Source organism: Vidua chalybeata, unplaced genomic scaffold (genome assembly GCF_026979565.1).
Source record: "Vidua chalybeata isolate OUT-0048 unplaced genomic scaffold, bVidCha1 merged haplotype W_reject_10, whole genome shotgun sequence".
Classification (NCBI taxonomy): domain Eukaryota; kingdom Metazoa; phylum Chordata; class Aves; order Passeriformes; family Viduidae; genus Vidua; species Vidua chalybeata.
In genome coordinates, this window is record NW_026530345.1 from 441,773 (window position 1) to 464,040 (window position 22,268).

The 22,268-nt window shown below is 55.3% G+C and overlaps 1 protein-coding gene, 1 long non-coding RNA gene and 1 pseudogene across 2 annotated transcripts; 1 reads left to right on the forward strand and 2 right to left on the reverse strand.

Moving 5' to 3' along the window:
- Positions 1 to 22,268, reverse strand: part of LOC128783030 (zinc finger protein 850-like) — a 281,788-nt pseudogene that overhangs the window by 82,629 nt on the left and 176,891 nt on the right.
- Positions 8,133 to 11,062, forward strand: LOC128783068 (zinc finger protein 239-like). The gene is made up of 2 exons (XM_053933677.1): positions 8,133 to 8,219; positions 8,859 to 11,062. The coding sequence occupies exon 2, from the start codon at positions 8,878 to 8,880 to the stop codon at positions 9,598 to 9,600; it is 723 nt and encodes a 240-aa protein (XP_053789652.1). The 5' UTR covers positions 8,133 to 8,219; positions 8,859 to 8,877; the 3' UTR covers positions 9,601 to 11,062.
- LOC128783086 (uncharacterized) lies at positions 14,690 to 16,931 on the reverse strand. Its single transcript, XR_008428983.1, has 3 exons — positions 16,611 to 16,931; positions 15,089 to 16,323; positions 14,690 to 14,804 (listed from the first exon to the last, which is right to left on the reverse strand). It is a non-coding gene; the product is annotated as an uncharacterized LOC128783086 (long non-coding RNA).

The window sequence follows — 22,268 nt, forward strand, 5'->3', positions numbered from 1 at the left end:
GGGGTCTTGATGTCCAGGAGGGGTGGGATGGGTCGGGACTGGAGAGGTGGGGTGGGGTCTGGAATGAGACAGACAAAGTTTGGGGATGATGAAGATAGGGGGAGCCCGTTACTGAGTGAGTTTTTGAAGGGTCTACATTCATGAAGAGATGCTGGGGTATCTCACATTCCTGAGGCGGTTTTGGGGCACTCCCCAACTCTTGGGGGGTTTCCTGAGAGCAGCTCCATGGAGCCCCATGGCCAGGGGTGGTTGCCACGGGCACGAGCTCAGAGCTGTGCCAGAGTCCATTGCCCCAGCACTGGAGAGCAGAGAGACGATGAACAGCCCCAGACATCTCCAGGGTGTGTTTGTGGAGGCCCGTGAGCTTACAGCAATCCCCTGGAGAGATGCACCTTAGGCTTCGGGCATTCCTCAGAGCTCAGGGTGAGGACAGAAGCTTCCCCCAAGGTGCTCTGCAGCACTATGTTAATTTGTCCCAGTTGTGTCCTCCCCATTGCCCGCTGGCCTTTCCTACCCCTTTTACCCTCATATGTTCCTGTTCTAGCAAGTTCTCCCTTCCCTGCCTTCCCATGGGTTTATGTCCCCGCCTATCCAGCCTGGCATTCCCTATTAGTCCCTTTCCCTGTGTACCACCCCATAACCCTTAGATCCCTGTTGCTCTCCTCCACGCCCTCTTTTCCTGTATTTCTACCCTAAACCCTCCTTTGTCTGTGTCTTGACCCCCCAGACCGCTGAGCGTCAGACCCTAATAAACCCTGGCTGGAGCTCCATGCCTGGAGCCTGCCGTGTCTTCAGTGCCGAGCTGCTCCGTGTGTGTGTACGTGTGCTGGGGCTCTCGTGGCTCCTGCCCGTTAGCACAAAACACTCTCAGGGAAAGCTGTGCCCGCCACCAGCACAGAGCACAACAGCGTCCCTTGGGACCCAGAGGCCACTGTGACCCTGTGGGAGCAAGGAGAGCATTGCTGCCCTGCCAGACCTCATGGAACCAAGGATCCATGAGGCCTCCTGGAACCGTGGTGGCACCAAGCCGGGTGGGAGTGTGGATCTGCTGGAGGGCAGGAGGGCTCTGCACAGGGCCCTGGACAGGCTGGATCCAGGGCCCAGATCCAACAGGGTGAGGTTTAACAAGTCCAAGTGCCGGGCCCTGCACATTGGCCACAAGAAGCCCTGCAGCGCTCCAGGCTGGGGACAGAGGGGCTGGAGAGCAGCCAGGCAGAAAGGGACCTGCAGGGACTGATGGACAGCAGGCTGGGCACGAGCCAGCCGTGTGCCCAGGTGGCCAAGAAGGCCAATGGCTCCTGGCCTGCATCAGGAATGGTGTGGCCAGCAGGAGCAGGGCAGTGATTCTTCCCCTGTGCTCAGCACTGGTTGGGCAGCACCTCGAGTGCTGCGTCCAGTTCTGGGCTCCCCAGTGTAATCCCTCCAAATCACCCAAAATATCTCACAAAAATTTCCCCCAAACCCCCCCCCCTCAAATCCACTCAAAAAATCTGCACCAAAATCCCACCAAACCCCTCTCAAATCCCCACAAAAATGTCCCCAAGTCCCTTCAAATCCCACCCAAAGTCCAAGGAAATCCACCCAAAAAATCCCCACAAAAACTTCCCTCAAAATCCCACCAAAACCTCACGGAACCCACCCCAAAAACCCCACCAAGATCCCTCCGAGTGCCCAAAATCCCAGCAGAACAATCCCCAAACCATCCCTGCGCTGCGGCCCCGCTCTGTTTGGGGCCGGGGCCTCTCCCCCCTTGGCTCTGCGTTTGTCCCGGTGGCGCTCCCGCTCCCGCTCCCGCCCCACGAACGTTCCCTTCCCTTGGCCGGGATGGCCGAGCCCGTCGGGGCGCGCTGGATCCGCTGGGCCGGCACATCCCGGCATCGGGCACCGGGCACTGCGGGGCACCCGGGGCATCTCCAGCAGGGACTGCGGGCACTGCCCACAGGCACCTGGGGCTTTGCCCAGGGCTGCCCAGGGCTTCTCGGGGATTTGGGGCTGCCCAAGGGATTCGGGGAGGTTCCACAGGGGATTTGGGCCGGTGCCAGGGGGCTGTGGGCTGCTTCCAGAGGGGATTTGGGATCAGTCCAGGGGGATTTGGGGGCGGCTCAGGGGGTTTTGGGGTCGTTCCCGAGGATTTTGGGGGGATCTGGGAGAGGTTCCAGAGGGGATTTGGGGGAACTCAGAGGGAATCTGGGCAGGATTTGGGGCTTTTTGAGGGGTTTGGGGAGAATTCTGAGGGATTTGGAGGAGTTCCAAGAGGGATTTTTGGGGTTTTCCAAGGGATTTTCAGGGGTTCTGAGGGATTTGGGGAGGTTCCAGACAGGATTTGGGGCTGTTCCAAGAGCAATCAGGGTCGTTTTTGAGGGATTTTGTGAAGTCCTAGAAGGAATTTGGGGAATTTCAGAAGGATTTTGGGAGAATTCAGAGCCACTGGGGAGGTTCCAATAGGGATTTGGGGTTGTTCCCAGGGGATTGGGGGTGGATTTCTGGCTGGATTTCCATTTCTTCCCCGGATTTCAGGGTTGGGTATTTTCCACGGGGTTTTGGGTGGGTTCCCAAATGAACTTTGGGCTTTTTTCCCCCAGTTTCAGGATTTTTCCCAAAATTTGGGTATATTCCCAATATTCTCATTGTGGATTTGTCCCAGAAGGGGAAGCTTTGGGGGGTTGTAGGGTGGATTTTAGGGATACTTAAGGCTGGATTTGGGTTTTTTCCCAGAATTTCAGGAATTAAAAAAAAAATTCCAAGATTTCTCCCCAGATTTCTCTTTCACCATGGGCTTGTCATAGAAGGGGAAGCTTTGGGGGTTCCTGGTTGGATTTTGGCGGTGCTCCCAATTCGATGTCAGGGGTTTCCTGATGGGATTTTTGGGGGATTCCTGGTTGGATATGGTTCTTTTTCTCAGGACTTTTTCCCGTTTTTTTTCCCAGAATTCCAGGATTTTCCCCCAGCATTTCTGTCTCAGCATGGGCTTGTCATAGTAGGGGAAGCTTTGGGCTGTTCAGGGTGAATTTGGAGGGATTCCAAGTTGGATTTGGGGATATTTGAGGCCAGAGTTTGGCGGTTTTCCCCCAGAATTCCAGTTCTTTCCCCAAATGTCAGAATTGCCCCAGTCTCTGTCTCACCACGGGTTGGCCGTAGAAGGGGAAGCCCTGCATGGAGCGCAGGGCGTTGGTGCCACTGCTCATCTCCTTGGAGGTGACGAAGGCCTGGCCCCGCACGCGGAGACTGCGCCACACCAAAACGTCCAAAATCTGCCCAAAGCGCGAGAAAATGGTGCAGAGGAACTTCTCCAGCTCTGGGGACACCGTGACAATGGGGACAAGGACAGGGACAGCAGGGACAGGAACTCCTTCAGCTCTGGCAACAATGGGGACAACGGGCACAGGGACAGCTCCAGCTCTGGGGACACACAGGGGACAGAGCGAGGGGACAGACACTGCTCCAGCTCTGGGGACAAGGACAGGTGACAACAGAGACAGACACTGCTCCAGCTCTGGGGACAAGGACAGGTGACAACAGAGACAGACACTGCTCCAGCTCTGGGGACAAGGACAGGTGACAACAGAGACAGACACTGCTCCAGCTCTGGGGACAAGGACAGGTGACAACAGAGACAGACACTGCTCCAGCTCTGGGGACAAGGACAGGTGACAACAGAGACAGACACCGCTCCAGCTCTGGGGACAAGGACACGTGACAACAAAGACAGACACTGCTCCAGCTCTGGGGACACAGAGGACACACGCACAGGTGACAGTGGCAACAGGAACAGCTCCAGCTCTGGGGACACAGGGGACAGAGGGACACTTGGCACAGGGACAGGTGACAATGGGGACAGAGAGCGCTCCAGCTCTGGGGACACCCAGGGGACAGCCTGAGCCCCTGGGGACACCCAGGGACACTCTCAGACCCCCCAGGACCCCCCAGCCCCCCACACCTCCAAAACTGACCCCAGACCCACCTGAGACCCCCCAAATCCCATCAGACTGCCCCAAATCCCCCTTAGACCCCTCAATGCTGCCCAAACCCTAAGAAATTCTCTCAGACTCCCCCAAATTTTCCCCATACCCACCTCAGAAGCCCCAGATCCCCCCAGTTCCTCTCACAACGCCCTCAAAATCCCCTCAGACACTCCAATTCCTCTCAGATCCTCCTAAACACACCTGAGAACGCTCCAGACCCTCTCAAGCTCACCCCAAAGCTCCCTAAAGCCCCCGCAGACCCATCAAAGCTCCCTCAGACCCCCTCATTCCCCCCAAACCCACCGCACACCGCCCTATTTCCCGTCAATCCCCCCCAAAATCCCCAGTTTCTCCTCACACCTCCCCAGACCCACCTCAGACCCCCCCACTTTCCCCCGGCCCCACCTCAGCTCCCTCCTCAGCCGCTCTCCCCTCACAATCTCCCGCCTCCGCCGCGCGCGCCGGCTCCTCCAGCCAATAGCGCCGCGCCCCGTGCCGAACCAGCCAATCACCGCGCGGCTCCCCTCAGCAACGCCCGCCTCCCCCGCCCGCTCCAGTCAATCAGAGGCGCGGCGGAAGCGGCGGCCCCTCCCCCGGCGGCCCCGGGCCCGCCCCGGGCTCGGGCGGGTCCTGCGGGAGGCGCTGGAGAGAGCGGGGGAGGCGCTGGGAGAGGACGGAGGCTCCGGGAGCTGCTGAGGGGCCGGGACAGCTGGGGGAGGGGGGTCCGCACAGGGGGTCCTGGGGGGCGTGGGAGGCTCTGCGGGGAGTTTGGGGAGCGGTTTGGGGGGTCCTGGGGGCGTCCTGGGAGGTTTTTGGGAGGGCCTTTGGGGGGGCTTTGGGGGGGCTGGAGTGGTTCTGGGAGAGGGTCTGGGGGGGTTTGGGGGAAAGGACCTGGGGGGATCTGGGGAGGGGCTGGGGGGTCCCGGGTTGGTTTGGGGAAGGGTCTGGAGGGTCCTGGAAGGGTCCTGGGTGGGGTCTCGGGAAGGGCCTGGGGGGTCCCAGGGGACATCCTGGGCTGGGCCCGATTGGGGTCTGGGGGCTCCCAGGGGGTCCTGGGCCAACCTTGGGGGGCTCAGGGGGTTTTGGGGTTCCTGGAGGGGCCCTGGGGGAGATTTGGGGGTCCCGGGGGGTCCCAGGCCCACCGTGAACCGGGGTCTGGGGGTTTCGGGGGGAGGGGGCAGAACAGGGATTCCCCCTCCCCGTTTTTGGGGTGTCTCCCATGGTGCCCCCTCCCCAAAAAGCTCCGAGGGCCCCTGAAGTGGCTCCTGTTCCACCGGCCGGTGCCCCCGGATCCAGGACGGCCCCCAGGGAGTCTGGGGGGCTCTGGGGGGATTTGGGTGATTTCGGGGGGGGGGGGGGTTGTGGGGCTGTTTTGGGGATTTGGGGGATTTTGGGGCATTTCTGGGGGACTTTGAGGAGATTGGGGGGGGCTTTTTGGGTTTGGGGGAGTTTTGTGGGGATTATTTGGGTTTTTTTTTTTTGGCTTTTTGGGGATTTTCTTGGGAGTTTAGAGGGAATTATTGGGTTTTGGGGGGTTAGAAGCTTTTGCGGGGGTTTGTGGACTTGGGGAGTTTGGATTTCAGGAGTTTTATTAGGGTTTTTGCAGGGTTTGTTTTTTTTGGGGGGAGGTATCGAAATTTTTGGGAGTTTTTTTGAATTTTGGTGGGTTTCACTGGGATTTTGTGGGTTTCTCTGGGGTTTTCGAGGATTTTATTGGGATTTTTAGGGGATTTGGGGGGTTTTAGTGGAATTTTGGGGGGATTTGCGGTTGTTCCTGGGTGTGGGGAAGGTCTTAGAGGCAACAAAATTTCCTTAAAATCTCCAAAACTCCCAATAAAATCCAGACAATCCCAGTTAAATCTCACAAACTCCTATTAGAACACTCTAGAATCCCAATAAAAGCCCACAAAATCTCTTGAAATCTCAACCCCCCAAAATCCCAATTAAAACCCACAAATCCCCCTCAAAAAATTCCCAAAACTACAAAAAAATCACACAAAATCTGCCCCAAGTCCCAAAGAAATCCTGGCAACACCCAAAAAAACCAAAGAATCAAAAAAAACCCCAAATCCCAAAAGAATCCTACTAAATACCCCCAAAATTCCAAGAAAACCCTCCAAAATCCGCCAAAAGTTCCAACAAAAGCCCCGAAAATTGAAGAGAATCCCACAAAATCCCCACCAAATCCCAGTAAAACCTTCCAAACTTCAAATGAAAAAAAAAATTTCAATAAACCCCCAAACACGCCCAGAAAAACACCCCCCTCCCAAAAGTGCCAGTAAATCCCCCCAAAATCCAAATCCCCCAAAATCCACAAAACCTCCCAAAATTCCCCAACTCCCCCCAAACCCAATAATTCTCCCCAACAACCCCAACAGTTCCCCCATAAGTCCCAACACAATCCCCCAAAGCCCAAAAAAGCCCCAAACGCCCCGAGCCCTCCCTGGTCCCTCCCGGTCCCCTTGGCCCCGCCCCTTTCCCCTCACGGTTCCCGCCCTTTCCTCGCCCCTTTCCCCTCACGGTTCCCGCCCTTTCCTCGCCCCCTTTCCCCTCACGGTTCCCGCCCTTTCCTCGCCCCCTTTCCCCTCACGGTTCGGCCTTCGGGAACGGGGCAGGAGGAGGAGGGAGGGGGGAAGAGGCGCAGCGGCAGCAGGGAGCAGCCGGAGAAGAGCAGAGAAGGAATCGCGGGGCCCTGGCGCTGCCTGAAGTCGCCGCAGCCCCGGGAGCATCGCCCCCCATCCCGCAGGTGCCCGGGGAGGGGGAGCTCGGCCCAAATATGCCGGGGGGTGCCTGGGTTTGGGTTTTTTTGGGGGGGGATGTTTGGAGCTGGCAGGGCTCCAAAGCCGAGCCGCAGATGGCCCTCGGGGGGACATCGGGGATCCCGGGGCCCGGAGTGGCTGCTCCCAGTACGAGCCCAGTCACTGCCAGTATGAGCTCAGTCCCTCCCAGTCATTCCCTAAAATGATGCAATTTCCTCCCAGCAAGATCCCGTTTGCTCCCAGTTCTTCCCACTTTCATCCAGTGTGTTCTCAGTTCTCCCAGTTGCCCCTAGCATGGTCTTGTCACTCCCAGTATGGTCCCAGCTGCCTCCAGCATGGTTCCAGTTGCTTCCTAGATCAACCCAGTCAGTCCCAGTATGATGCCATTTGCTCCCAGTCACCCCCAGTATGGGGGATGATGTGCAGGGTGTGTTCCCAGTTGCTCTCAGATATTCCCAGTGTTAGTCCAGTCACTCCCAGTATGATCCAAATATGAGCCCAGTGTACTCCCAGTCACTGCCAGTATGATCCCGGTTCATCCCATTATAAACCCAGTTGTTTCCAATCACCCCCAGCATGCAGCCAGTCACTCCCAGTTCCACCCAGTTGCTCCCAGTTACTCCTACCATGATCCCAGTTGCTCACAGCTGCTCCCAGTCACCCTCAGCATAATCCCAGTCACTCCCAGTGTATCCCATTTGCCCCTAGCATGGTCTCAGTTGCCCCCTGCAGGCTCCTACTCACTCCCAGTATGTTCCCAGTATGAGCCCAGTCTCAGCCCAGTCTCCATCAGTGCGATCCCAGTCTGCCCTGGCACGGCAGTGTGATCCCAGTCTGGTGTCAGTACAAAGCCAGCACAGTCCCAGTCCCTCCCAGTGCTGCCACTCCTGGCATCCCCCAGCCCTCGGTGCGTTCCCCCCTCCCGGATGTCCCGAGAGGAGCCCCAAGGGCTGGCAGTGCCCAGGCAGGGTCCCCAGCAAGGCCCAGTTGGGATGTGCAGCCCCCAGTTTTCCCAGTTTGCCTCTCCTTGTGCCCGGGCCGGGTTCCCCCCTGGAACAGCGGGTGGGAGCAGCCGAGAGCCCCGCGCTGCCCATCCCGACCTGGCCCGGCTCCATCCCCGCTCCTGCCGCGGGCTGCGAGGGCTGCGGGAACGGGGCACCGAGGGTGTCGCTGCTCCTGGAGGAGGAGGAGGGAGGGAAGGGCAGGGATGGAGGAGGAGAAGGAGGTGGGCTTAGGGAGGAGGAGGGAGGGTGGAAATAGGAGAAGGAGGTGGGGTAATGGACAAAGAGGAGGGGGGATGGAAGAGGAGGGATGGAAGGGGGTGGATGGAAGATGAGAAGGAGGTGGGGTTAGGGGGGGGGGGATGGAAGAGGAGGGGCAGCAGGAAGAGGAAGAGGAGGGACATTGGCGGGTCAAGGACAGCAGAAGGATTCACGCGGTCGAGCCGTCCCTGAATTCGCAGCCCCCACGTGTGGGATCATCGCCGCCCATCCCGCAGGTGAGCGGGGAGGGGGAGCTCGGGCCAGATATCCTGGGTTGGGTTTTTTGGGGGGATGTTTGGAGAATGAAGAACTGCAAAGCTGAGCAGAAAAGGCCCCTTGGGGGGACATTGGGGGTGCCGGTGGCGGCTGCCGGCAGAGGCAGCCTGGAGGAGCAGAGCCCTGTGTCCCCCAGGAGCCCAAAGTGGGGAGCCCAGAGAGGGGGGAGCGCCGCCATGGGCGGGACCCTCAAGAGCCTGGAGAGGGGCAGGGGGGGACTGCTTGGAGCCGCTGCAGCCCAAAGCAGAGAAGAAGGGGAGAAGGGAGCCCAAAAAGCCCCGGCAGCCCTAAATGGGGAGAGCCAAGAGGGGGGCGCTTTTGGGATTGCTGGGACTCCCAGCAGCCTGGGGAGGGCGGGCACCGAGGAGAAGGGGGAGCCCCAATCCAAGCGTGACCCCCAGCAGCTGGGACAGGGGGGAAGCCCGAACAGCAAAGGGGAGGGAGCAGGGACCAGGGTCTCCTGGGAGGCTTTTTGAGGGCTGAATCTTGGTGTTTGGGAGGTTTTTATGGAGCCCAGGTGGCCGGGGACTTCTGGAGATGGACTTGGGCAGAGGGACCTTCAAAGTCAACGTGCTCATTCCTTGTTTTCCCCAAACCAGGATTTCCCATTCCTAGCACATGGCAGGCTGCGAAGAAGAGGAAGACTCTGTCCTTGTCCTTCCTCTCCCAGAGCAGGAGCTGAGGATGGAGAGCAGGGAGGACAAATCCCCACGGCAGAACCTCGTGGAAGAGGCCGTTTTGAGCGGCTCCATGGCGCAGGAACCCAACGGGGAGGAAAAGTCCCAGAGATGCCGCACGAGGAGGGGCTGCAAACGCAGATCATGGGGATCTGAGGAGGAAAGACCCAGCCTGGGCCGGGGAGGCGGCCGGAGATGGAGCCAGAGCTCGGAGCTAGTGGTCCATGAGCAGCTCCAGGATGGGGAGAAGCCCCACAAGTGCTCAGAGTGTGGGAAGAGCTTCAGGTACAGCTCCCAGCTGATTGTGCACCAGAGGACCCACACTGGCGAGAGGCCCTACGAGTGTGGGGAGTGTGGGAAGAGCTTCAGCCAGAGCTCCAGCCTGGTCAGCCACCGGCGCATCCACACTGGGGAGAGGCCCTACGAGTGTTCCAAGTGTAGGAAGAGGTTTCAGACCAGCTCCGATCTCATCAAGCACTATTGGGTTCACATGGAGGAGAGGCCCTTCTGCTGCCCCGACTGCGGGAAGGGATTCAGGAGGAACTCCCACCTCATCAGCCACCGGCGCATCCACACCGGGGAGAGGCCCTATAAGTGTCCCCAGTGTGGGAAGAGCTTCTCACAGAGCTCTAACTTGACCCAACACCAACGGAGGCACCGGTAAGGGAAGCCCTGTGAGTGCCCCAAGTGCGGGAAGAGCTTCGTGCGCTGCTCCAGCTCCATCCCCCACTGCAGGACCCAGGTTGGGCACAGCCCTGGTGACCCACATTCCCTGTCATCCATGTTGGGAGCGCACCTGGCTGCTTTCCCTTTTGTTTTGGACTTAATTTTCTTGTGATTCATCTTTATCCCTTAAAAATAGCTAAAACAGGGTTAAATGAAAGAAATTGATCAAAAATATCTGAAGTCCCACCATTTCACAGGTGTTTGAGGGGGAATTTAGGATTTGGGGACACGTTCTGTGTGGAGTGCCCCTGTTGCTAAGAGGCAGGAGTTTGATCTCACCCTTCTTGTGTTGCTGATAACTCCTCCCTTGCCCCAAACCCTTACTCCACCCCTGGGATACCCTGTACAAACCCCACGGCCCTGCCTTTGCCCTGTCTCTCGGGGGTAAGAAATGGATTCTGGAGCGTTGTGAAACCAAGACCCGCCTCGTTTGTTCCTGGCAGCGGCAGCTGCACCTCCCTGGACACCATGAACTCTGGAGAATGGGGCAGCCAGTGAGGACATGCCCTGGATTGCAAGATCAGTGTGTGTTCTATTTGCCATCTGTCAGAGGAGGGGCAGGTATCTCCTGTTCATTGTGCAGTTTTCTTTATCTCTTCCACAGCCAGTCCTCCCTCTGGGAGATATCTTCTCTTAATGGGCCATTAATTATTGATTCTCTTCTGTTAATGGGCCAGTGAGTGTCCCTGCATGGCTGATAAAATGACATCATCCCACTGGGAGATGCTCCGCCCAGGGGGAGGAGCCAAACATTCCTGCCTGGATAGAATCTGAGATTTGGAGCACCGCAAGCAGCCTTTTCCCACTGCATTCCCAGAGGATCAGCCCTTTTCCCACTGCATTCCCAGAGGATCAGCCCTTTTCCCACGGGATTCCTAGAGGATCAGCCCTTTTCCCACTGCATTCCCAGAGGATCACCCTTTTCCCACTGCATTCCCAGAGAATCAGCCCTTTACCCACAGGATTCCCAGAGGATCAGCCCTTTTCCCACTGCATTCCCAGAGGATCAGCCCTTTGCCCTCTGGATTCCCAGAGGAAGACCAGGCCCATCTACACCACCACTGGAGCTTCAGAGGAAAACTGCACCCTTCTGCAGGATCCCTGCTCCAACAGACCCACAGCTGTCACTGCAGGAGGACTGAGGCCACCATTCAATGGGACTGCTGCCACCACCCTGACCCACAGGGTGTCAGGTTGTATTCTGACTCTGTCAGTGGTTGTTTTGTACGATTAAATTTGTATTTTTAATTTTTCCTAATGAAGAATTGTTATTCCTATTCACATATCTTTGCCTGAGAGCCTTTTAATTTCAAATTTATAATAATTCAAAGGGAGGGGGTTTACATTTTCCATGTCAGGGGAGGCTCCTGCCTTCCTTAGCAGACACCCCCAGGGTTTATTTTATTGTACTTGGGGTTATTTGGGGTTATTTGTATTTATTTGGGGTTATCTGAGGTTTATTTAGGTGTACTTGGGGTTACTTGGATTTGCTTGGGTTTATTTGGCTTCTTGGGGGTTATTTAGGGACTATTTAGGGTTATTTGGGGTCAAAAAATCTGGGAATGTTCCTCAAAAAAAGTGGGAACGTCCCCTGAAAAATCTGGAATGTTCCTCCTCCAAAAAACGGGAATTTTGGGGAGGGGTCTTGAGGGGGTTTTGGGGGGTCCTTGAGAGCCTTTTTTGGGTTTTGGAGAGATTTTGGGGGATTTTGGGCATTTTTGGAGGGGTTTTGGGGGATTTGGGGTGTCTGAGGGTGCTTGTGGGGATTTGGGGGGTATTGGGAGGATTTTGAGGAGGTTTTGGGATTTTGGGGAGGTTTTGGGGGGATTTTGGGGAGGATTCGGGGGAGGCTGGGGGGATTTTGGGGTGATTTGGGGTCATTTGGGGGGGGTTCAGGATTTTTTTAGGGCGGTTTTGGGGTGATTTGGGGGGGGTTTCCAGGATGTTTTTGGGGTGGTTTTTGGGGTTTTTAGGGTGAGTTTGGTACGATTTTGGGGTTCTGGGGTGGTTTTGGGATAATTTTCAGGTGTTTTTTGGGGGTGATTTTTGTGTGGTTTTCAGCATGGTTTTGGGGTGACTTTGGAGTGGTTCTGGGATATTTTTTGGGATGTTTTCAGGCTGTTTGTGGGATATGTTTTTGGGATGTTTTTGAGATGTTTTGCAGATGTTTTTGGTATTATTTTGGGGCATTTTTGGGGTTTTTCAGCCGCCCATTTGGCCTCGCTGGCTCAGGAGCTGTTCCTGGGATCACCGTGGGGATCCCAAACTCTCGTGGGTTTTGGGAGGATTTTGGGGTTGTTTTCAGGATGGTTTTGGGGTTTGGGGCTCCATTTGGGGTTTGGGGCTCCATTTGGGGTTTGGGATGGGTATGGCCCCTGCTTGTCCCGTATCCTTTGGGGTCTGGATTTGGGGTTTGGGATGGGAATGGCCCCTGCTCATCCCGGATCCCTCCTTTGGGGTTTGGGGTTTCCATTTGGGGTTTGGGGTTTCGGGGCTGCGGTATGCGGTCAAGAATTGGGGTTTGGGGTCAGGTTTGGGGTCTGGGGGGGGGCCCTGCTCATCCCGTATCCTTCAGGATTTGGAATTTTGGAGTCTCCCTTTGGGGTTTTGGGTCTCCCTTTTGGGTTTTTGGGGTCCCCTTTGGGGTTTTGGGGTCTCCCTTTGTGGTTTTGGTGTCCCCTTTGTGGTTTTGGTGTCCCCTTTGGGGTTTTGGGGTCTGGGATAGGGGTTTTGGGGTCTCCTTTGGGGTTTTGGGGTCCCCTTTGGGGTTTTGGGGTCTGGGATTGGTTTTTCGGGGTCCCCTTTGGGGTCAGGCTCCCTTGGGGGTCCTATGACAGGGACGGCAACCACGCCCCGTGCTGCCACCACGGCCACCGCGCCCACTGGGCCCTGCTGATCGGTGAGGGGGAGTCTGGGAGATCCCCAAAACCCCCCTAAAACCCCCCCAAAAACCCCTGAGCCCCCTAAACCCCCCTGAGCCCCGAAACAGCTCCAAAATCCCCCCAAATCCCCTGACACCCCCAAACCTCCCTGAGCCCCAAAAACCACCCCCAAAATCCCTAAAATTCTCCCAAAGCTGCCCCCAAAATCCCCATAAAAAACATCCAAAACCACTCAAAACCCACCCCAAAATTCCTCCTAAATATCACCCTCAAAATTTTCAAAACTACACCAAAAACCTCCCCAAAATAACCCAAAAAAGCCCTTAAACACCCCAAACCCTCCCCAAAACCATCCCCATAAACCACCCCCAAAATCACCTCAAAATCCCCCCAAAAGCCCCAAATCCCCCAAAAAAGCCCCAAAAAACACCCCCCAAATCCCCAAAATCTCACAAATCCCCCCAAAATCCCCTAAAGACACCCTAAAATCCCCCACATTTCCCCAAAACAGCCTAAAATCCCCCCAAACCCCTTAGAAACACCCCCAAAACCACCCCAAAAATCCTCAGAAATATTCCAAAACCATTCCAAAATCCCCAAACCTGCCCCAAGACCAGCCCTAAAATCCTGCACCAAAATCTCCCTAAAAGAACCCAGATCGACCCCCAAAATCCCCCAAATCCACCCCTAAAAATACCCCCAAAATCCCCCAAATCCCCAAAAATCCCCTTAAAAAGACCCCCAAAATTCCCCTAAAACCACCCCCCAAATCCCCCTAAAATCTCCCCTAAACCCCCCCAAAAACCCCCCAAATCAGCCTGAAAAGAACCCCAGTGTGAGAGACGCTCTCAAGTTTCCTTCATTTGCCTCACGGCCCTGCGAGGGCCCTGCAGACCCTGACAGGAGCTCTGGCCTGGCCCGGCTGGACGCTTGCCCAGTGACTGTCAGCAGGTGCGCTCGCTGTGCTCCTGCAGAACGCTGCATTCCAGCAGGTTGTGACCAGCGGAATGCAGCGCTCTGCCAGCACCTGCTTCACAGACCAAGGGGCTCTTCACAATGGCCCATCAGTCTCGCCCACCTTCTGGCCAGATGCCACTCGCTTCGGCTAAAGACTGTAAAGACTGTAACTTTTGGGGAAGGCTTCGGTTAACCCCCATGGACGACGGCGAATCCATGTGGCTGGACCATCGAGGATCTTGTCTCGACGGTGGTAGCTCTATTCCCCTTCCTCTCTTTTCTCTCTATTCTTTATTTCCCTTTTCTGTCCCTTCTATCGCATTTCCTGTTGGTACCTAATTAAAGGTGCATTTGTTGTGATTAAACTGATGGTCCCTTGCCATTTGCAGTTTTGCACTTTTGGGATCGGTTAACAAACCATTACAAACACCCCGCAAGAGTGGATCGTGACCGGTTGTGGGGGATCCTTCGGTCTCTTGGATGGGGGAGGGAGTGGGGAAATGGAATCAAGATGAGACAGGGATCAGCCAGCCCCACGCCAGGCAGCGTTTTCTCCTCTGAGAGCTCCTCTGAGCTGAGCGAGCTGGTGAAGCCTGCGGAGCAAATGAGAGCCGGGAGTGAGGGAAAGGCTGGCTGGGAAGGAGTCAGATAAACCCGTGTGGGCATTTCCCTTTCCAAGGGGCTCCTGGGGAGACAAAGGAGACAAGAAGCATTCCCCACCTCACGACATCTCCTTTTTCCCTTCAGTAGCCCTATTGCAGTCACTGCATACAAGAGTTTACTTGATCCCCTCGATGCCAGGGAGCACCAAGAACTTGAACCTTGCTGGAATCCAGCCCTGCCTGCCTGTCACCGAGCAGAGGGGAAAGATGCAGAACCTGGGCAGGGGTTGAGCCAAATTGCCATTTTGCCACTTCTGACTTCCTCCCAGCTTTTGCAGCAGGGTGACAACCCCATCGCTGCAAACCACTCCCTTTTGCAAGGCACACGTGGACCTCGCTGGAAGCTCAGGGCTCTTGAAGGGGCTGCTGCAGTTGGCAACAGGAGCTGTTGTTGAACTTTTCACATTGCTTAACCCCCCCTGCCAAATGCCATCAAGTAGCTGAGGAAGGACACAAAAAGATTACCCTGGAGGAAGGGAAGCCAAAAGCTTGGAAAAGGATGAAAGAAATGCTCTGGTCATGATGATGACAAAAAAATAGAACGATTTCTTTTTGACAGCAAATGAACACCCGCCGCCCTCCAGCCCTCCCAGCCTGGCAGGCCGAGCGGAGCCGTTTCCATGGCATGAGGTGCTGGCAGCCTGCGGAGAGAAACCAGAGAGCCACGGTCAGTCACAGAAGGCTCCTGTGCCCTGTCCTGCCATGGCCTGTGCCCGGGCCAGGCTGCTGGCTGTGCTCAGAGCCCAAACCTCCCGAGCCATTCTCTGTTTTGAGAGAAGGGCAGCGTGGCAGGCCACGTTCCACCTCCTCCGCTTCAGCACAGCACAGCAGCCTCCTCAGCAGCTGCAAGGGCGGGATGCCCGTGTGCCCGCTGCCCTCTGCCCGAAGCCCTTCTGCCAGCCCAGCTGTGGAGCCGGGTACCCACCTCTGCAGACCTGCTGCCAGGAGAGGAGCCGATCCCACACGAGGTCCTCGTCCTTCTTGAAGGGGATGTCCCTGCAGACCGTGGCCCCTGGGGTAGCGCTGGCACTGGATGTGCTCCACGGATGGTGCAGGCGCTTCCCCATGCGGTCCGGGTACCAGGTGTAATCTTCCTGGGAAAAACAAAGAACAATTGCATGGAAGTCAATTCAAAACAAGACCTGGAAACAAGAAAAACCTACACAGCCTGTCACCGTTTCACGGGCCTGAGGAGGGTCTGACCACTCCATGCAAGAATGAAACCTGTCCATGGGTGGGGAAAAACCCCACCTTTCCCACCCGTAAACGCACCCCTTCCTCGAGGGCCTGCAAAGCAGACCAGCTGGGGCACGGCTTCGGAACCCGTCCCCCTCTGCTGCCACCATCCACATGGATGGATGTTTTGTCAGGCTGGCTGACCCCGCTCCAGCCCGGGCCAGGCTGGCTGTCAGAAGCTGTCAGCAAGGCCAGGAGCCGGCTCCCCTTCCACAACATCCGTCCCCTGTCCCACCAAAAAGCAGCTCGGCAGCCATGGGAAAAATTAATATTCCCCAGCGCCGCCGAGTGGGGAACCTGCGGCGCGTGGCCAGGCCGAGCCCTGCCATGCCTGGAAGCACGAGCATCCCCCCGCCCCTGCGCCGGCTGGGGACTCATCTTGATTTCATCGGGGCGCAGAGCGTGTCCTCCACGAAGGGGCCGCAGCCAAAGCCGGTCGGCTTTGCCCCGCCAGCGGCCAGCTCCAGGATGGTGTTCCCAGCTCCACGTGGTGCTCCAGAAGAACACGCCAGCTGTGCCTCGGCTTGCGGGGACATCCCGATGCCATTGAGCTGCAGGGGGATGTTTCCCCTGTTCCAGTCCGTGGCACCTTCACCGCACTGCCACCACTTCTCCAGTGGCACGGGGAGCACTGAGCTGCTCCCTCCACAACTCGCCGGGGATCAGTGGAAGCATCTCCTCGGCTGTGCTCTCTCCTCCGTGCTGCGGCCGCAGGGAAACGCTCCGGGGTTTTCTTGGAGTGCCACCAGACGCGTGCGGCTGGTACTTGCTGGGCTCCTGGATCCTACTGAGCACAGGGATGGATCTCTGCTGTCTCCTGGGCCAGGCAGGGCTCCTGCAGCCAAGAATGCTCAAAAAGGTCTTCCAGTGATGGCCTGTCTGTGGGGTCCATGGATAAACACCACCTGATGAGGTGCTGGCACTCTGCCGAGAGAAACCAGAAACCGCCGCTCAGCGGGACAAGGCTCCTGTCCATGCTCTCCCACATTCCACAGTGCCCAGGCCACACTAGGAGTGCTCGGAGCTGCAGCCAAAAGCTTCCCATCGATCCTCCCTTTTGGAGGAGAGCAGCACAGAGGCACACGTGCCACCTCCTCCAGCTAAGCCCAGGAGATCAACCGCCTCACTAGCTGCCAGAGCAGGACGCTGATGTGCCAGCTGCCCCCTCCCAGCCCCGTTCCTCCTCCCGAGCCCTGAAGGCGCAGCCCCACCTTGAGACACCCGGGGCGGGAAGAAGAGCTGGCCCCGGACGATGTCCTCGTTTGTGTGGAAAGGAAGGTGCCCGCAGACCAGGTCATAGAGCAGGATGCCCAGGGACCAGATGGTGGCTGGCTGGCCATGGTAGCAGCCAAAGAGGATCCACTCTGGTGGGCTGTACTCCGGCATCAGCCGGGCTGGGAGAGGCGGGACACGGACGGGACGGGACGGGAGTGGAGTGAGTGTGAGAGGGAGAAGGGGATGGGGAGCGAGTGCAAAGTCGAGCGGAAAACCGATCGAGAGAAGCGCTGCTGCTGCTGCTGCTGCTGCTGCTGCTGCTGCTGCGGAACCGCCGCAGCTCGCGAACGTTCCTCCATTGCCTCCGCGAACCCAACGGAGGAGCCGCCGTGCGCCCCGCGGAACGAAAGAGAGAAACAAACAAATAAAACCCTAAAGGAATTCCTATTAGAGAAGTAACCAAATCAAACAATGTAGCAATAAAGAAGAGTGTTGGCATGTGGCTTCTTTCTTTTTTTGGCTGAGGTGTAGCATTTAATGGGGAAGAATTGCCTCTTCTGACAGTTTCCAATAGTTTTTGGACAGGAGTGCAGCATCTAATTTTCAAGTAGAATAGGGAAATTGTCTCAGTAATGTCATCTCTTTTCATCCTCTGTTGAGACAGTTGCAGGCTGCCAAAGGACATGGTCTGCAATGTGGAACTTGGGGCCAAGTTTGTTTTTCTGCCAGAGGATGAGGAGGGGAAGTATCCCAGAATCATGGAGTCGTGGCATGGTTTGGCTTGGAAGGGATCTGAAAAATCACACGGCTGCAACCCCCCTGCTGTGGCTGGGCACCCCTTGCACTAGCCCGGCTTGTCTAGAGCTCCATGCAGCCTGGCCTTGAGCACTGTCAGGGACGGGACAGCCACACCTTCTCTGGGCAACCTGTTCCAGGAGAGTCTTTTTTCTGAATCCCTCACCTAAACCGACTCTCTTTCCATTTGGATCCATTCTCCCTTGTCCTGTCCTTGCCTGCCCTCCTACAAAGCCCCTGTCCAGCTTTCTTGTAGGTTGCCCTCAGGTCCTGGAAGGCCACAGTTGGATCAAGTCTCAGTCTCTTGCCCAGGTTGAGGAAGCTGAGCTGTCTCAGCCTTTCCTTGCAGGAGAGGAGTGTTATCAATACATATTATAATATTGGCTTTTCACAAATATTAAAATGAATTTTATATGTGTGATGTTCAAGTAACTTTGTTCCAAAGATATAGTTTCTAATTTTGTTGTTAATTAAGCTTAGACATAGTAGTGCAATAGCTGATAGAAGTCTGCTTGTGTTAAAATGCCTGCTTGGATGGGATAACATCCAATGAACACAGGATGAGGACACCTGCTACAGATCTGCCAACGATCAGCACTCACCGTCTGAAGGCAGTGTGGACCAAGGCCCGAACTGGAAGTGATAAAGAGAAGGAGCCAAACTCCAGCCAGGAAACACGCATGTTCTGAAAAGGGGGACCCATGGAGGGGTCATGTAAAATAGTTCCTGGAAAATGTAAACTAGGTTATGGATATGCATAAGGGGCTGTGAATATGCAACAGGCTGATGTGAGGGAAAAGGTATTTAAGGGAGATCCCCGAAGGTAACAGGGTGCTCTTGGCTGAGTGCCAAGATGCACCCACCCATAAATAACCTTTGCTCTGTGGTCCTTGTCTCCCATTGTCCTTTATTAAACTTTTTACATTTTCACAGGAGAGTGAACGTGTTTTTCACATGGGCTACACATGCTTATACACAATTCTTGAAAGACTAGTAATTTTTTACTAAAATGATTGCGTGAATCAACACATAAACAAACATCCATTTTGCAACATCTCATAGAAGTTGATTCAATCTTCTTTCTTGATTCAGTCTTCTTGCAGTCTTCAAAGCTCTGTTTCTTCTTGCCAAGGCATTCTGACTATCAAGTCTTTTATGCTAATCAGGTCCAAAGTTCATCAGCTCACTTCTGTCCTGGCAGCATGGCTGTGTCTATGCAAGCAGGGAAACACTAATCGAGAGAATTCCACTAAGGTGAAGGCAGCCTCAGCCTCCCGTGACCGAGCTGCCGGGTATGATCTGTCAGATCCCCTTGAAGGAGCCTCTAGTATGTATGCCCAGGGAAGAAATGGGAACCAGGGCTAGAGGGGCCCTGGCTCAAGCCAGGGAGAGGCACGGGAAAACCGGATCTCTGGTCAGTGTGGATCCGATGGCCTGGCACATCAGAGCCACAGAAATATGAAACCTTAGCTGATACTGGTGCGCAGTGTGCCCTGATACCATGGGGACATGTGGGGGCAGAACCTGTTTCCATTGCCGGGCTGACGGGGGGATCGATCACAGCAATTGACCCTGTTGGGAGCCGAGGTGAGCCTGACTGGGAAGGAGTGGCAGAAACATCCCATTGTGACCGGCCCAGAGGCCCCGTGTATTCTGGGCATAGACTTCCTCCAGAATGGCTACTACAAAGACCCAAAGGGACTCAGGTGGGCTTTTGGCATAGCTGTTGGAGAGGACATGAAGCAGTTGAACACCTTGCCTGGACTATCAGAGCACCCATCTGCAGTAGGACTCCTGAGGGTGGAAGAGCAACGAGTGTCAATTGCCACCTCGACAGTGCACCGCCGGCAGTATTGAACAAATCGGGATGCCGTGATCCCATCCACAGAATGATCTGTGAGCTGGAGAGCCAAGGGGTGGTCAGCAAAACCCACTCACCCTTCAACAGCCCCACTTGGCCTGTGCACAAGTCTGACAGAGAATGGAGATTTGCTGTGGAATATCGTGCCTTGAATGAAGTGACTCCACCACTGAGCGCTGCTGTGCCGGACATGCTGGAGCTCCAGTACGAGCTGGAGTCCAAGGCAGCAAAGTGGTACGCCACTGCTGACATTGCTAACGCGTTTTGCTCCATTCCTCTGGCAGCAGAATGCAGGCCTCAGTTTGCTTTCACCTGGAGGGGCATGCAGTACACCTGGAACCGACTGCCCCAGGGGTGGAAGCACAGCCCCACCAGCTGCCATGGACTGATCCAGGCTGGCAAAGGGTGAAGCTCCAGAACACCTGCAGTACATCGATGGCATCATTGTGTGGGGGAACTCAGCAATGGAATTATTTGAGAAAGGAGAGAGGATTGTATAAAATTAGGTCCTCCGGGGGTTCCCTGGGTTCCCAGCCAGTCCGGGGAGTGATCCTCGGCTGACCGGTCCGCAGGGAGGGGTAGATGTAACCCGGAAAGCTCCACCAAATAAAGACGAGACGTCTCCCGAGCAGCAGGATCCGAGAAGTTTATTGCAAGGAGCAGCAACCTCCCGAAGTAAAAGCTGACTTCGGGAGCCCAGCACCCGGGCGGGACCGAGAATATAAGGGCAGAGGGATAGGAGTGGCTAGGGCACAAACCAACCAATGGGTAAAGGGTAGAGGGGAGGAGACGGGATGGGGTGACATGTAATGAACCAATCGGGATACAGGAGAGGAGTGGCATTCTAACAGGGTCCAATGGGATTAACAGAAGAGAAGAACTTTCTAGAACTGGGGAGTGTGTTAAGCTTTGACAGACAGCCTCAACTGGGGAGGGAAACAGCATGTGATTGACAACTTTTGCTATATTGAAGTTGCCTCCCAAGGGAGGGCGGGGACCCCTCCCACAACTCCCCCTTTTTGGTTTATTAAAAAAACATTTCCCATTGTCCTAGTTAACAATTTCTTAAAGATGGTTAACGCAACAGAAATTAAGAAAATTATGATTAAAACCCAAACTAAACCTTTAACAATTGGAATGGCCCACCCAGGAACACCCCATTGAGAAAAGATCTTGTTCACAGCGTCCACAGCCCCAGTTTCAGTCTTTAAGTCCTTCACTAACGCCTGGATCCGCTGGATGCTGGACTTTGCCAGCGTGACCCAGACGTTCTCTTTGGGCTGTGGTACGATCCAGCTTCCTGCTAGGTGACTGCTGCAGGAAGCCGGTCACTGCAGGGTGTTCTGGCTGCTGCGACTGCCATTCTGGGTGGACCAAAGTCTAATAAATAGACACATAATGGAAATAAGAATAGTGACCCCTTTGAATCCCCATCCTCCCCCGTGTAAATCGAAATAGTAACAAAACAGGAAAACAAAATCAGGTCAGGTATGAGGGAAGAAAGGGTGAGGAAAGTGGTAGGACGGAAAAGGGTGAGGGATGGTAGGGGATGGGGTCAGAGGGTAAACAGTCCAAGCGGGTGGGAAATGCCGGTTAGTTATTAAAGTCCTGACGGCGATACTGGCTGGTCTAGTCTTCTTCCTTTTCCTTCGACTCCACGCGACGGCGGTTTCTGATGGAGCTGGCGTCTCGGGGGAGTGTTCCGGGGGTTGGCTTTCTGTAGAGATGTCTTCCCGGTATGGTTTGATGAATTTTCCGGGGATCCACCTGGGGCCCTGTTCTGTTGAAACACATCCATACCCTCTCCCCCACGTTATTAGAGGGTATGGACCTTTGATAACTTTGGACTCAGGGTCTTTTACGAGCACAGGAGGCCTCTCCTTCAACTGCGCCCTGGTGTTATTATGGAAATGGCGCAGGATCGGGGGGTTTGGCTCGCGGTCTGAACAGTTCATGAAATTGAGAACATACAGGGCCTTGCACAACCTCTCTACAGGGCTCGTGGTGATGGCCGAATCGTTTTGTTGTTCTAATAATTTTTTAATTTCCTGATGTTTTCGTTCCACGATTGACTGCCCTGTAGGGTTGTGTGGAATTCCAGTAACATGGTCAATGCCCCATAGTTGCACAAATTCCATGAACTGTTTGGACACAAACCCTGGTCCGTTATCAGTCTTGATAGTTTTTGGGACACCCAGAGTGGAGAAAGCCATATATAGATGTTTTATAATGTCTTTGGTTTTTTCCCCCGTATGTGTGGAGGCGAACACTGCCCCCGAGAATGTGTCCACCGACACGTGGAGATATTTGAGCCGCCCAAAGGAAGGAAAATGAGTAATGTCTGTCTGCCAGATGTCCAATGCTCCCAGTCCCCGGGGGTTAACCCCCGTCGCTACTGATGGTAATGCGTGGGACTGGCAGTTGGGGCAGGTGGCTAAGATGGCTCGCGCCTGCTCCTTAGAGATCTTAAATTGGCGGCATAGAGCTGGAGCATTCTGATGGTAAAAGGTGTGGCTCATCTTAGCCTGCATATGAACATCTGGCAGGGTGGGTGCCAAAGCTGCTGAGTTTGCAGTGTTCACTAACATAGCCAGAGTGTCCGCTCTCCGGTTGCCCTCGGTGATGTCTCCTGGCAGGTCTGTGTGTGACCTAACATGCAAAATATGATAAGGTTGCTCTCTGTGGGAGATCAGCCAAATTAGTTCTGAGAGCAAGCTATAGAGCGTTTTGTTTTGAATTTCTTTGAGCAGGGCATGTTCGGCCCGCTCTGCTATCCCGGCTACATATGCCGAATCAGTGACCAAATTGAAAGGTTGTTGGAATTTTCTGAAGGCTCTCACAACCGCTGCAAGTTCAGCGATTTGGGGGGATCCCTGAACTATTTGGATGTCAGATTCCCACTTCTGACTGTCCGGGTCCTTCCAAGTGATCACTGATTTGTGGGATCTTCCTGACCCATCAGTGAACACTGTGAGAGCATTTTTTAATGGTATTTTGC

Bases quoted from the DNA above. Each gene is read 5' to 3' on its own strand.
- LOC128783068 (XM_053933677.1), top strand. From the start codon at position 8,878: ATGGCAGGCTGCGAAGAAGAGGAAGACTCTGTCCTTGTCCTTCCTCTC.